The following is a 13,018-nucleotide window of genomic DNA, read 5'->3' as shown; positions in this document are numbered from 1 at the left end:
GAACATGATCCAGCCGTCTTCTCCGGGCCAAAGGTCATTTAAAATTGTCTGAAACAAAGTGTAAAACTGTTTTGTGGTGAGATTGATCAAAACTTTATGGAAAACATGAACACGCTGTCCTCTGGACTAAAGAGGAGCAGGACCAAATTCCTGCATCTGTGATTGTAACGGGGGCATTTGTGCCTCTGGAACATGATCGTTTCAGGATTTCAGTACTGATGAGTGCTTTGAACATCTGGAAAGGCTGAAAGAAGCTCATCTAGAAGCTCCCATCCAGATGAGCTTCTTTCAGGGACGGCCGTGCGTATTTCTGGAAGATGATGCTGATCTAAGAAGAGTCCAGGTGCTGAAGAGGCCTGCCTGTAGTCAAGATGTTTCCCAAACTGAAAACATTTGGAGCTTCATGAGATGAAGAATATGACAAAGACCCAGGACCGCTGAGCAGCTAGAATCTTATATCAGACACGAGTGAGACAAAGTGCACCAGCTGAGCAGACGCCTTTCAACCACAACCTGGGACCCTTTGCTGAGAGTCTTCCCCTGCTCGCTCTCCCCCTTTTTCTAGTCCACTCTTCACTGCTGCACTGTTTAAAAAAAGAAGCCAAAAAACAAACGAACAAACAAACAGAACGAAAGAATGGGACAACGTCCTCTCCCTAAAGTCCAGCAGCCGGTCTCCTCAGTTTGCAGATGTTTACACACTGTTGTTAAAAGAAGATATGTAATATATCTGTAGATATCAATATCTAACAGTGACTTTAATAGATTATCAGAGAGTGTAAACACTTCCCTTTGTGACTAAACTGTGACACTGGAGCTCACTCACTGCTGCTACAACACTTTATCATTCCAAGTTTTAGATGATCTATAAAACAAAGTATAAAAATAAGTGTTTAATCAGTATGACGATTATACTCCATTACTGCAAACCATCCAAGGTTGGTGTTGAAACCTAATGTTGTCCCAAAGAGCAACCCGTTTATGGCACAGCTAAGAAAAGAGTGTGTAGAGATGTAAACAGTCACTATACAAATTAGCACATCCCAACAGCCTTAATATGAACATTTAAATAATTACTATTCCAAAATATCAGCCACTGAGGAAACCTGCGCAAAATTTTCATTTTTCTTTCTAAATGTGCAGAAAATGAGCAGCAACACGGTTTCAACAAAATGACAATGTGACAGTGACACCTCCTGGTGAACACCGGGTACTTCACGGATGGTGCTGTTGTATATCTGTCATCCTTTTTGGCCTAATTTCAGACATCTTACCTTTAAAGCTCTGTTTTAGTTCATGTACATTTCCAGAATTTGTTATCAGGTGTATAAGGTCAGAAATTGACAAGAACCAGGAAGAAACAGAATGACACTGTCGTTCCTTATGTGGTAACTCAGAATTTTCTCTATGCATAAACATCACAGTGCACTTCTGATCCAGCAACACCCTCAGACAAACCTGGTTCACCCCCGAACACAAGCTAAACAGCGTAGTGTACCATGTGAGGAGTGCTCGGACCATAAGAGAAACAACACCCCACAGACGCATGGCACAACAAGAAAGCCGCCTCATAAGGACAAGACGCAGCTGTCCACCTTCTCTTGAAGGGGAAAGGACGCTCTTCAATGATGCCAATGTTCAGATTTTTCACAGATTATTTGAGAAAGGAGCCCATCTATGTCCACTGTGACTGACCCCTGGTGACAATGACCCACGCCTTTTTTTTTTCCACACCTGGGCTCACGGGATCACTACCACCTCCAAGAGGGCAGCCTCTTCTAGAGGTCAGACACCTGAAACTCTCAAATCTCTTGTTTTAGAACAGAAGAAGCCTCTTGGATGGGAGGAGAAACATCTTCAAGAAGCAAAGAGTTCAGTTGCCTTCTTTTCAAACACTTCAGACTACCGTGACCTGGATGACTGAGAAATTACAGACATTAGTCTATAACCAGAAAATGTGTAAAGTGACGAGAACCAGAAACTCTTTCTACATATATTCAAAAACAAGACCATAAAAGTCATAAGGAGCATGATGAATGGCAACACTGACATTCAACATTCTCTACTAAAGGACCATCTTCCATAAAATCTAATTATTACTACGTAGAAAACTGATGCAGTAAAGGCTGAGCTGAAAGCAAACGAACTGTTATAAATGTATAATTAATGTTTTATAATCTATGTTATCATAAGATCCATTGTAATAAAAATGTTAATTTGATCTCTTTATAAACTTACTGGTGTGACCCTCCACAACAGTCACAACATTAACCCACCTCTGCATCGGTTTAGAAGCAAAATGTGGATTAAAAATAAATTCTCAGGAATTACCTTCGTGCTGCCTTCAGGGTCTAAGATGTTGACACAGGAAATATACTCTTGCATTGCTTGTTCCTGATCCATGTCGCCAAGCTGCTTCCAGGCTTGCCTGTTATATCAAAGTAATCACTGTTAAAGCTTTTCACACGCCGTGAACTAAAACATGAAAATAGAAATATTAGATTCACTGACTTTGGGGGAATCATTTTAATACTTTGCAAGAGGATGGGCCGTTTGTGAACAGTGGTTTATTTTAAGTAGCAGAAACATTTTTCTTCATCAAGCATCTGAACGTGGATCCCTGAGCCTGGTTCTGCCAGAGGTTCCTGTTTAAAAGGGACTTTTTCCTTTCCAGTGTTGCCAAGTGCTCGTTCGTAGGGGCTCGTCTGATTGTTGGACTTTTCTTTTTATTATTGAAGGTTCTTTGCCTTACAATGAGGCGACTGGTGCCATTTAAGTAAAAGTGAATTGAATTGACTTACTTGACCTATAAGGCTTTAAAATATGTGCAAAGTGAAATCTGGGCTACTTACCATTTTCTTTGTCCTTCAAAGTCAAAGAAACCAGGTTTTGGTGTATTGCACTTCCCCACTTTGACCTATAGATACAAAATCACATTACATATCTGATTTAATGTCGCCTGCAGCTGTGAGCCTGACTCGATTAAATACCAGAGGAGTCACGTAAATGCTGAGATTCATGGCGTGTGGGGGGTGTCCCGTCTAAAGCAGCGTGGTGCAACTATTGAAGGCTCGAGTGTGGCCGACACACGCAGTGACATTAATCGTACAATCACCTGTTTGTAGCGAGCGTACAGGTACAGCAGCTGGTCCCTGCTGGCCGTCTGTATCAAGTCTTTTACGCGGTCGGCGGCAGACTCGAACTCGCGCTCCAGCTCTTCTCCCTCCAGCCGGTCCCCCACCTCCATGGCGCTGCAGTCAAATTTACTCAAACCCAAGTCCGAATCCGAGTCCGAGCCTGCTCCACCGAGGGGCTCTCCTGTGTCGGGCCGGGCTGGATCCGTACCTGAGCCCGTCGCGGTGTCCGGAGAGGACGACGGCGAACCAGAAGCCATTGTTATTATTGTTTATAGCGTCTCAAACGACGGGAGCCGCGGATCTCCGTGAGAAACGCGGAGAAGCGTACGGAGAGCAGCTGCCTGTTATTTATATTATGTCTGCAAAGTGTTTCCGCAAAGACTTGGATTTTAATCCGTTATCGTAGCAAATCCGCGACAGTCGGATCTATTTCTGCCGTTGGTCCGTGTCTGGTACTGTCATTTTAAAAGCGCCGGTAAAAAAATCGCTGTTAGTAAGAAAGGTTCCGACTCTGGTGCGAGTAAAGACGCGAACACGCGCTTTTCTGTATATTTGTTATGAATGATTAAACAAAAACTAAATATTGTCTAAATGAAAATAAAATGTTTGAGTTTTCTCTGGTTGCTGTGTACATGTCACGTTATCGTAGGTCAGCGGACACCGAATAATATATATTAGCTGGCTAACTTAAGCGCTAAAGTAGCTTGCAGTGGGTTTGTTGATACTTTGGGTGGAAAAATGTTTCTTGAAATCTCCTCAAATAAAAAAAAAAAACTACGTAAAGTACAGTCATTAACCCATTTCTTTATATTCTGCTGGAAAATTGGAAATGGGTACAACAACTGATTAAACAAATCTGCAAAGATAAATCAAAATAAAGCCTATAAGGCAAAAACAAAGTCTGTTCCATTCTAATGACTTTGAAAGTCAATATTTGTTTTGAACACAGTTATTCCTCATTGCCCGAAATCTCTGTAGTAAGCTTTCTCGTCCTGTCTGTAAGGAGTCTTCAGCAATAGTTCTCCGGGCTTCTTGAAGGACATTCAAAGCTCTTCTTTGGATGTTGGCTGCCTGTTGTTCTCTTCTCTGTCACGCTGCTTCAGTAATGTTGAAGGCCAGTCCATGTTTTTCTGTCCAGATATGCTTTTACTGCATTAGCAGTGAGGTTGGGGTCATTGTCATGCTAACAAATGAAGCCAGTTGCTCAGATGCTTTCCAGGTGGTATGGCAAGGTGGATCAAAATGGGGTGGTACTTTTTGTTTTCGCAGTTTCATTTGACAAGATGTCTAGTCGAGTTTATTTCCTAGTTCTTAAGTAATAATAAGACACACCTCAGCCTTTCCTCGTTGTCTTTTTGGCAGCCGCCATTACACAGAGATCATTTCTAATGGTCCTTCAGCTGCAGGGCCAAATGTTTCTATCAGGTACCGTGTCAGGTCTTTCCTGGACTTTTTCCCCTTCTTGCCACTTATTGTCCTATATCTGTCCAGTTTCCTCCGTTTTTTCTTCCTCCTTAAAAAACAAAACAAAACAAAAAGCATGCTGCTCACCATGCTGAGATATGCAACGTTTTTAGGAATCACCTTGTTGGTACCTAGTCCAGTCTGAGTCCAGATATCCGTCAAACTGTGTGAGCTTAGACATTTTTCACAAGTTCCCCTAAAACAAATAGAACAAATTGCGTTTTTGTGGCAGACTGTTAGTAACAAAGTGGCTAAAAATGAGGGTCTGGAAACTTGGAAGAAAAATACAAGGATTGGACAGCCCGTCCATTCCTTATCCATTCTGGAGACTTTTGCGCAGCACTGTATACTCCATCACAGACATTTCCTATTAGAACATTTTAGTGTGATATGTGTGCATGCGATGGGTTCTGTTTTATAAGGGACTCTCATTATCCTAAAATGAGGATAACTACAGACAAGAAGGTAATAGCTTAATTTTTAGACTCAAGAAGTTTATTGACATTTGCTCTGGTGTTACTCAGCCTGAAACGAAATACGGTTTCTCACCAGCCTCTACAGTGCAATAAGCAATACAGTTTAAAAAGACCAAGTTTAAAAAAGAGCAGTAATGAATTGCAACAATAGTTATGGATAAATAAATAGCATCAAATCTAAGTTCTAAAACAAACTCCATTCACATTCGTTCGGGTAGAAAAACCCTTTAAGGGCCTCAATTTAAAACTTTTTAACGACGTTTTTCTGTCCACCACATTTTTTATAAATGTTTTAATTCTACTTGGACTCTACTGCAGCACATATTAATCAACCTGAATGTTTGCGACACCTGCCACAACACTCAGCTTTGTGAAAACAATGTATTAACATATCGTGTCCAGCAGATGGTGCTATTAACACAAAGATGTTTTATTTTGGCGTTTGACACTTTTTATCCCAAGTACATGATGTCGCTCATCACGTTCACCAGGACGAAAATGGATTCAATAATCGAGTAGCCTAAGCTTAAACCAATAACGTTTCTATTAAATTAAACGTTTTTTTCCTCTTTGAGAAAAAGCTCAACTTCCGAATTATTTCTGGTTCGTATCTTTCTGTTTCTGTTCTACTTCATATGCGGTAAACACGGGGAGCTTCCCAGTATATTAACAGTATTAATGAGGATATTTTTACAGAGCTAGTGGTAGCCTGTTATCGTGTTCTTGTGAACCTGTTTTTAGACCGAAAGCTACAAGCAGCTTACATTAAGCATCAAAGTGCGTATAATTTGTTGTCTACGTGACATATTATCTGCAGAGAGTTAAACGTCACAGACACGTTTTAGTTAAAGAAAAACTGTATAAGTTTTAAATGAGTTATTACTGTTGGTTGGTCAGTTTAAATATATATTTATATATCTTTAAAAAAGTATCACATTGACTTCCAGGAGTGTAACTTTATTCCTTCTTCTTTTTGTAGAAACACACAGCAGACAGTTGCCTCTCTAACTACTGTACAAAACCCCAAAGGAAATAAAGTGAAGCGAAGACTGTGAGGGGTCCCACGGTGCACCACTAACAGTTTTCACGAGGTCCCAACAGTGTCCGAGTTACACTGCGCGCTCTGCTGACGCAACCACGTCACAGTGGTTCATAGCGATGGCGGACCGCAGTGTCCCCAGACTTGCCCAGGGAGGGACCGAGCAAAGTCACTGAGCTACTTTCACCGGCTCCAGTAACCTGTCGCCCGACCACCTGTTAAAGGGAGGCCACTGTTGTTGTTCTCGTTGTCCCTCCCATGAAATAGTATGTGGGACGGGATCTGCAGGGAGTGCGCAGACCGGGACGAGCCAGAAGTGGAGTGAGCAGGAGCGCAGTGTGCCGCGCTGACGCGCCGCATGTTGAGCCAGCAAGTTGACTGATAAAATAAAAGTCGCGTCGACGGGGAAGGGGACAGCCGCGCTCGGATTTAACAGCGCTTTGAGGGGGACACTTGTTCCGGCAAAATGAAATTCGCGGAGCATCTTTCGTCCCATATCACTCCAGAGTGGAGGAAACAGTATCTTCAGTATGAGGTAAAGCAGAATTTATGTTTTTTAAAAATGAATTTAAGGTGGGAACGGACGCTGACCAAAACGAACCTGCTTTCATAGAGCTTCAGGAAACTGGAAGAAAAGAGTCGCGATTAACTAAGAGAAAATGTAAAGTGTTTTAAGTTTGATTTATTTTTTCCAGTTTCAGTAAAGCCTGCTCCTGAGGGCAATAAACGACGGGAAAGATAAGGGATGCCTATTGTTTATGGAGGGGAAATTGACTGCGGTTGTTAAGAGCCATGGGGAGCATTCAGCGTTTGTTATTGCTGTTTGTTGATTTTAACACATATGAAAATAAACATAAAAACTCTGTTTGATTAAAAAAAACAAACATTTTTTTCATACTGTGGAAAAAATTAAAGTTATTATTATTTTCTTTATTTTAACAATTATGGAGAGCTTCACACAAAACAAAAAACTGAAGATTGTCTTTGTGTTTATTTTTCACATTTCTTTGCAAAACAACCCAATTTTCAACATTTCTTTTTGTTCGGTCACATCATTTTTATCATCATGTTAACTGATGGTGCATTGTTTAAAAAATAATAATAAAAGACGCTCTTTGTCCAAAGACACCCCCCCCCCCCCCCAAAAAAAAAAAAAAAAAAATCACCTCCTTAAATTATTAACATTTATTTTCATCACTCTAACTAAAGACAAAGGTTATATCTCTTCCACCAATTGAGTGCAATGTGTTCCAAAAATTTCACATTTCTAACGAGTCTTTATTTTTGCTAGCATCAAAAATATAAAAAAGCATATTTTTTTGTAAGACTTTGAGACTAAAATGATGTTTATTATCATTTTTCTCAGTCAACCAGGAATAGCTGTCTGTGAATCAGCCTGCAGGGCTTCGTCTAACCTGTCTGGTTTTGATATCTGTTGATTTAGAGCAACATCTTTGTGTGCACACATGCTTTTTTGTTGTTGAGTGTTGTACACTACTTGAAGAGTATTTTAATTTCACACCCCACTTCTTGCTGGCTCTACAGTGAGAGCTTTAGTGCAGACATGCATTGACAGGACAGACTGCTCACTTCCATTTGACTCTATGAATTATAGACAAAGACCCCGTTCTCTTCACCCTCAGCAGCCCAGACTCAACAGAAGCTCAGTGCGCCGGTTTTATTTTGGTATCCTGCCCTGAATGATGATGTTAAGCTGGTCTGTTGGTACAGCAGACATTTGGATCTCTTGCTCTTGACAACATGATATGCTGTCATTGTTGTGTAATGAAAACATCTTTGGACACTATAATTAAAAGGAAAGAAAAAATGAATAGGCATAGCTGGGAAACCTGGGAAAATTTATTTAAAAATTAAAAAATGGTGATTAACATGCATGCGAGTGCAGTATGTTGTCTTTGTATGTACAGACTGAAGCACACTGAAGCCCAGGGACAGATGCATGGCCATACCAGCCATTTTACACCTCCAGTATTCAGTGCAGCACTCGCTGACCTGAGATGGATGATATATTTTCTCTGTGATTAGTGTTGGTTTTATGGTTGCTCTTTTCTGGGACATAATCTTGAATTTGACATTTAAGTTGATAATATTAATGCACTTAAGGAAGAGATATTATTAAAGCCAGCTGAGTTCTATAATATGTCCTTTTTTCTTTATTGTATTCAGTGATCGACTCTTATCGTCTCTGCATGTGATCCAGAAATTAGGCATGAGAACTGAAAGGCGAATGACGAATCCTTTAAAACACAGCTGTGATTGATCACTGATGACTGACTCGTGTAGCCGGGAGTTAGTGTTTACATTTTTTAACCATTTAAAATAAACAGTCTTTACAAACATGTTCTCGTCACATATGTAAGCTCCTATTTTTAAATGATGTAGGAGAGTTGCTCTCCTGTGTCTGCACTTCATACTCTTGCTCCGATCTGAATCATGTATAGTTTGTTGACCGAGAATGTGTTCGTGTATTTATGTCATCGTGGGAGTCTTCAGTCTTTGTGCGACCTCTGTGACCACACACTGAGTGGGCGGGGTGGGAGAGGACTCACACCTATAGATGACGGACACTTCATTAGAAGAATTGGATTTTCCTCTGAAACGAGTCGGCAGATAGGGCCAAACATGAAGCTAAACTGAACTCGGTCGACTTCAGAGAAGTGAGTCACTTAGATGAAGCAGAAATGAATTTTTTATTCTGGGAGATGCAAAAGCTTTGATATGCTGCTGTGATGCAACCCAAGCTGCATCACTTCGTGGGCTGTTGTTTTGGTGAAGCCGTCGCACACAGATGCGACTGTTGCATTGTAGTAATGACACGCTGACATCATTCCTGCAGCACGGGTCATTTTCATCGTTTTCATGTAGAAGCCGCGACACTTCTGCTCATTCGAGTCAGTCTCATCCAAACTGACTGTGGTTTGAAGTTATGTTCTTGGCTTTGTGTGCTGGTTGAACTCATTAACCTGCTGCACAGTTTTCACTTTTAAAGAGCGTCCTTTTGTGTGGAAAACTGTGGCGCCCATTTAGATTGGTCAGCCGGTTTCTATGCAGATGAAAAGGATGCAGCAAAGTGGCTGCTCCAGCATATAGAGGCTCTAGTTAGTAACGCATCTCATTCAAATGTGGAAGCATTGACAAGCCAATTGAGCGATTGGGCAATTAGGTGTTTGCTTTATCCTGTAGGACTGCAGTTATAAACCTGTATGCTAAACAGCTGTTTGATATGGAGGTGTGCATGTCCTGCCAACCCCAGATTTATGCCAAACTGCAGCCTGATAAGATTTTTCCCTTTAAATGTGATGCAACAAATCTGGAAATCTTACAACAACAGGTACAATTTAGTGAGTTTTTCAAACGTGAATATATTAGCGCAGGTAAGATGTAGACAGTAAGTAACAATTGTGTTTGGCAGCTGTATTGAGCAGCACAGTTATAAGAACAGATGAAGGACAGTGATTCAGGTGTGTGTGTGTATGTGTGTGGGCGAGAGAACAAGGACACTTTTGCATTTAGCTCAGCAGCCTAATCACTCATGTAAGCTTAGATGAGGAGGAGGAGGAGAGTGCACGCAGAGACTCACATTTACAATTCAAACGAGCAAAGTGTTGCAGAATAACAGGGATGTGTGTGATTTCAGTGACTGTTCAAAGGTCAAGTCTTGCCTTTCTGTAATTAATCTGAGTGATTTAAAGGTCTAAACAAGCGCAGCGAGCTTTGTGTCGTTGTAGCCATTACAGAAACGTAACTGTACCCTGTTCAGTGAAAGTATGATTTATCAGCACTGCGCAACAATTTGAACATTATGTATACAACAGGCATGGCATGGCAACTGCTGAGAGGCCCCATCTCTATACCTCCCTCCTTCCTTGCATCCTCACCTCATCGTTCCTCCCCCACTGGGAGGACATCTGGTCCCCGACCAGACCTGCCCTCTGCTCCCCTCCTCCCCTCCCTTTATCCTCTCCTCCCATGTTCGCTTTACATGCAGGCATCCACTCAGACGCTGAGCTGCAGATTGAAGTGATCCATAGATCCCTTCAGACTAATAATGTACGCTTCGCACTTCCTCAAGCACGATATCAAGCATCACAGAGCAATGATTTGGCCAAATATTTTGGTTAGTGTCCTCTCAACATGATTCAGCATTTAAAGGATTGAAGTCCACACACAGTATTCACTAACATGGATACTCTGCTATAGAGGTCTAGTTTCAATAGTGACATAAATCTGGTGTGGGCCATGCATCCATCCATGCATCCATCCATCCATCCACGCATGCATCCATCCACCCATGCATCCATCCATGCATCCATGCATCCATCCATGCATGCATCCATCCATCCATGCATCCATCCATCCATCCATGCATGCATCCATCCATCCATGCATGCATCCATCCATCCATGCATCCATCCATCCTCTTCCATCCATGCATGAATCCATTGATCCTCTTCCACTTGTCCAGTGCAGGGTCATGGGGGGTGGGCGGCTGGAGCCCATCTCAGATGTGAGTATGCCACATCATCATGTTAATGTTTAGTAATTCTAACTGATGGCCCTGAAAGCTTTGGCTTAGTTATTGTCTACAGGTTTCACCAATGATTACTGCAAATTTATCTCCGTCCCAAGACACCCTGCCCCCCTTTCCCGTCACAGCCATCGCCATGGCAATGCCTCCACCTTAATGAACCCCCCCTCCATCTGAATCTGTACTTCTACTTCCCACCTATCACTTGACCATATCAGCTGCTAACTGTTAGTTATTAACTGGACATCAGCGAGCTGTGTGTGAGTCCACAGTTGGTCCCTTTGTGATTTTAATCAGACAAAATGGGGCGAATGCTGCATAAAGAAATGTTTACCTCCAGGATTAGGCTCCAGAGCTGCAGTCTCACTGCATATAATTCACAGAGGAACTTAGTATCAAGTATCAACAGTCCAGGCTTCAGCTAATGCACTGGATTTCTGAGTGGTTTACACACACACACACACACACACACACACACACACACACACACACACACACACACACACACACACACACACACACACACACACACACACACTCAGGAGTCCTCACAGTCCTCTCTGTCTCTCCCATGTTGACCCCAGACAGAGATGATAATGACAGCACATATATTGGCACCTATGTTTTACCTGAAACATGAAATTTGGTGCAAAGCTTAGATTTTACTTCACAGTTAATTAAAGTTTTTTTTTTTAAAGAAAAGTCCAAAATTATAATTTCCTTTTTTCCTCTTATTCTGGAGCAGTTTGGTTACAAAGATGTCCTTATTGTGTACGAAGTTATGAGGAAATGTCCAAACGAGCCAGCATGCAGTCGTCTGTTTCCATTATCTTCACGATCAGTCTCACTGAAAAGGAGCGACCCCGTTTAACCACAGCTGCTATCTCTGCTTTGTATCTGCCAGTTTGTCTCTCAGCTTTTGTCAATCTGCTATTCCTTTAATTATTTATTTCATAAATTGTCACATTATAATATAGTCATAGGGCAATTATGTTTTATGCTACCACTGTCTCTCTGTGAATTGCCTCTTTGTTGTGTATGGGGTTTGCTTGATTATCCCAGTATCTGTATAGTCGGGGCTAATTTGCTCCAAATTGGGTCTTGGGCCCAGCTTCTGCCCTCCGGTGGGCTCAATACCTGCAGAAGGGGCCATAGCTTTTAGTGCCATGTGGATCAGGTGCCAGTCAGGAGCAGAGATCCTGGCATCCAATTCCCAGTTGACAAGTTTGGCCACAGGGACGTGGAATGTCACCTCTCTGGTTGGGAATGAGCCCAAGTTAGTGGGTGAGGCTCAGATATACTGACTAGATCTAGTTAGGCTCACCTAAGAGCACTGCTTTCGTTCTGTAATGAGTCTCTTTGATGGGCTAAAGGGAGATCAATATACGTGCTAGTGACAATAAGCATCAGTAAGTCTTGTTGAGTGCAGCGAGGGCTTCAGAAAGGGTAAATGTGAAAGGCTACGAATGATTTGAATGTTTTTGTGCAGGTTTTGCATGTTCAGAAGAAAGCATGGTGGTCACAGGACGCACAGACCTCTGTGATAGTGCGTGGGTTTCTTCTGAACCCTTGGATAAAAGGTGCTACCTGTGCTCTGTCCACCGAGTCATTCTTTTGTATTCATCCGTCTTTCAAGAAAACTTTTCCTGGAGCCGGGCTGGACTATGTGAGAGGCAGTGGGCAGGGTGGGGCATACTCATATCCCTTTGGTTTGGGGTTTGTATGTGTTTATGTTTTCATGTATAATCACATGATTTCACAGTGCTCAGTGTAACAAACACAACAATGTAGTAACAAGCGGGCGTTTTAAAATGAAGCTTATGCTGTGCAGACTTTGTCTATAATGTTAACAGCTGCCTGATCTTTACTGTAATTTAGTTAATAGCTCTTGAGGTCCTTTTTAAGGTCCTTCTCTGTATGCAGATGTTTCTAACAATTTTCTGGCACCTTATGGTTTATTCTAATCACCCCATTTATCTACTGTAAACACACCTTTACAGATGGGATTTTAGATAATGAGCTAATTCAAGCAATTAGCTTGTTTATCATCCCATCTAAATCAAACCACAGTCACTTTGCACATGTGCAGCCCTCTCTGTGAAATCACAGGCTCTGTGAAATTGTGAATGTCTTTTGCTCAAAGCCGCTTTTTGTTTTTGTTGTTTGCAGACACTCATATTTGTTTTCTCTTCTTCCTCATCAGGCATTCAAGGATATGCTATATGCTGCCCAGGACCAAGCTCCATCTATAGAAGGTAAGGAAGCTCCTTATGTGGATAAAGAAATCCAGACACGCAGACAGAGGAAAACACACTCCCAGACACACACTTATGTACCCCCTTTTTGGGCATCA

General features: G+C 41.8%; 2 protein-coding genes across 3 annotated transcripts in view; one reads left to right on the top strand and one right to left on the bottom strand.

The window, feature by feature from the left end:
* Positions 1-3,598, bottom strand: part of acbd6 (acyl-CoA binding domain containing 6) — a 29,173-nt gene extending 25,575 nt beyond the window's left edge. The window contains exons 1-3 of the mRNA XM_040053047.1: positions 3,116-3,598; positions 2,853-2,917; positions 2,332-2,428 (exon numbers count right to left, since the gene is read on the bottom strand). Coding sequence (XP_039908981.1) covers positions 2,332-2,428; positions 2,853-2,917; positions 3,116-3,394 — 441 coding nt within the window. The 5' untranslated portion in view covers positions 3,395-3,598. The remainder of the gene's footprint in view (positions 1-2,331; positions 2,429-2,852; positions 2,918-3,115) is intronic.
* Positions 1-13,018, top strand: part of xpr1a (xenotropic and polytropic retrovirus receptor 1a) — an 80,038-nt gene that overhangs the window by 2,690 nt on the left and 64,330 nt on the right. Inside the window, exons 1-3 of one of the 2 annotated variants that reach the window (XM_040053042.1) lie at positions 5,594-5,680; positions 6,057-6,651; positions 12,869-12,920. In XM_040053042.1, the coding sequence (XP_039908976.1) occupies positions 6,583-6,651; positions 12,869-12,920 (121 nt within the window). In that variant the 5' untranslated portion in view covers positions 5,594-5,680; positions 6,057-6,582. Of the gene's footprint in view, positions 1-5,593; positions 5,681-6,056; positions 6,652-12,868; positions 12,921-13,018 lie in introns of those variants that run through there. The other variant, XM_040053043.1, reaches the window with a different exon arrangement.

Source organism: Simochromis diagramma, unplaced genomic scaffold, assembly GCF_900408965.1.
Source record: "Simochromis diagramma unplaced genomic scaffold, fSimDia1.1 OVJJ01000419.1, whole genome shotgun sequence".
Classification (NCBI taxonomy): domain Eukaryota; kingdom Metazoa; phylum Chordata; class Actinopteri; order Cichliformes; family Cichlidae; genus Simochromis; species Simochromis diagramma.
The sequence above is the reverse complement of the archived record's forward strand: the minus strand, read 5'-3'. Positions and strand labels throughout refer to the sequence as shown.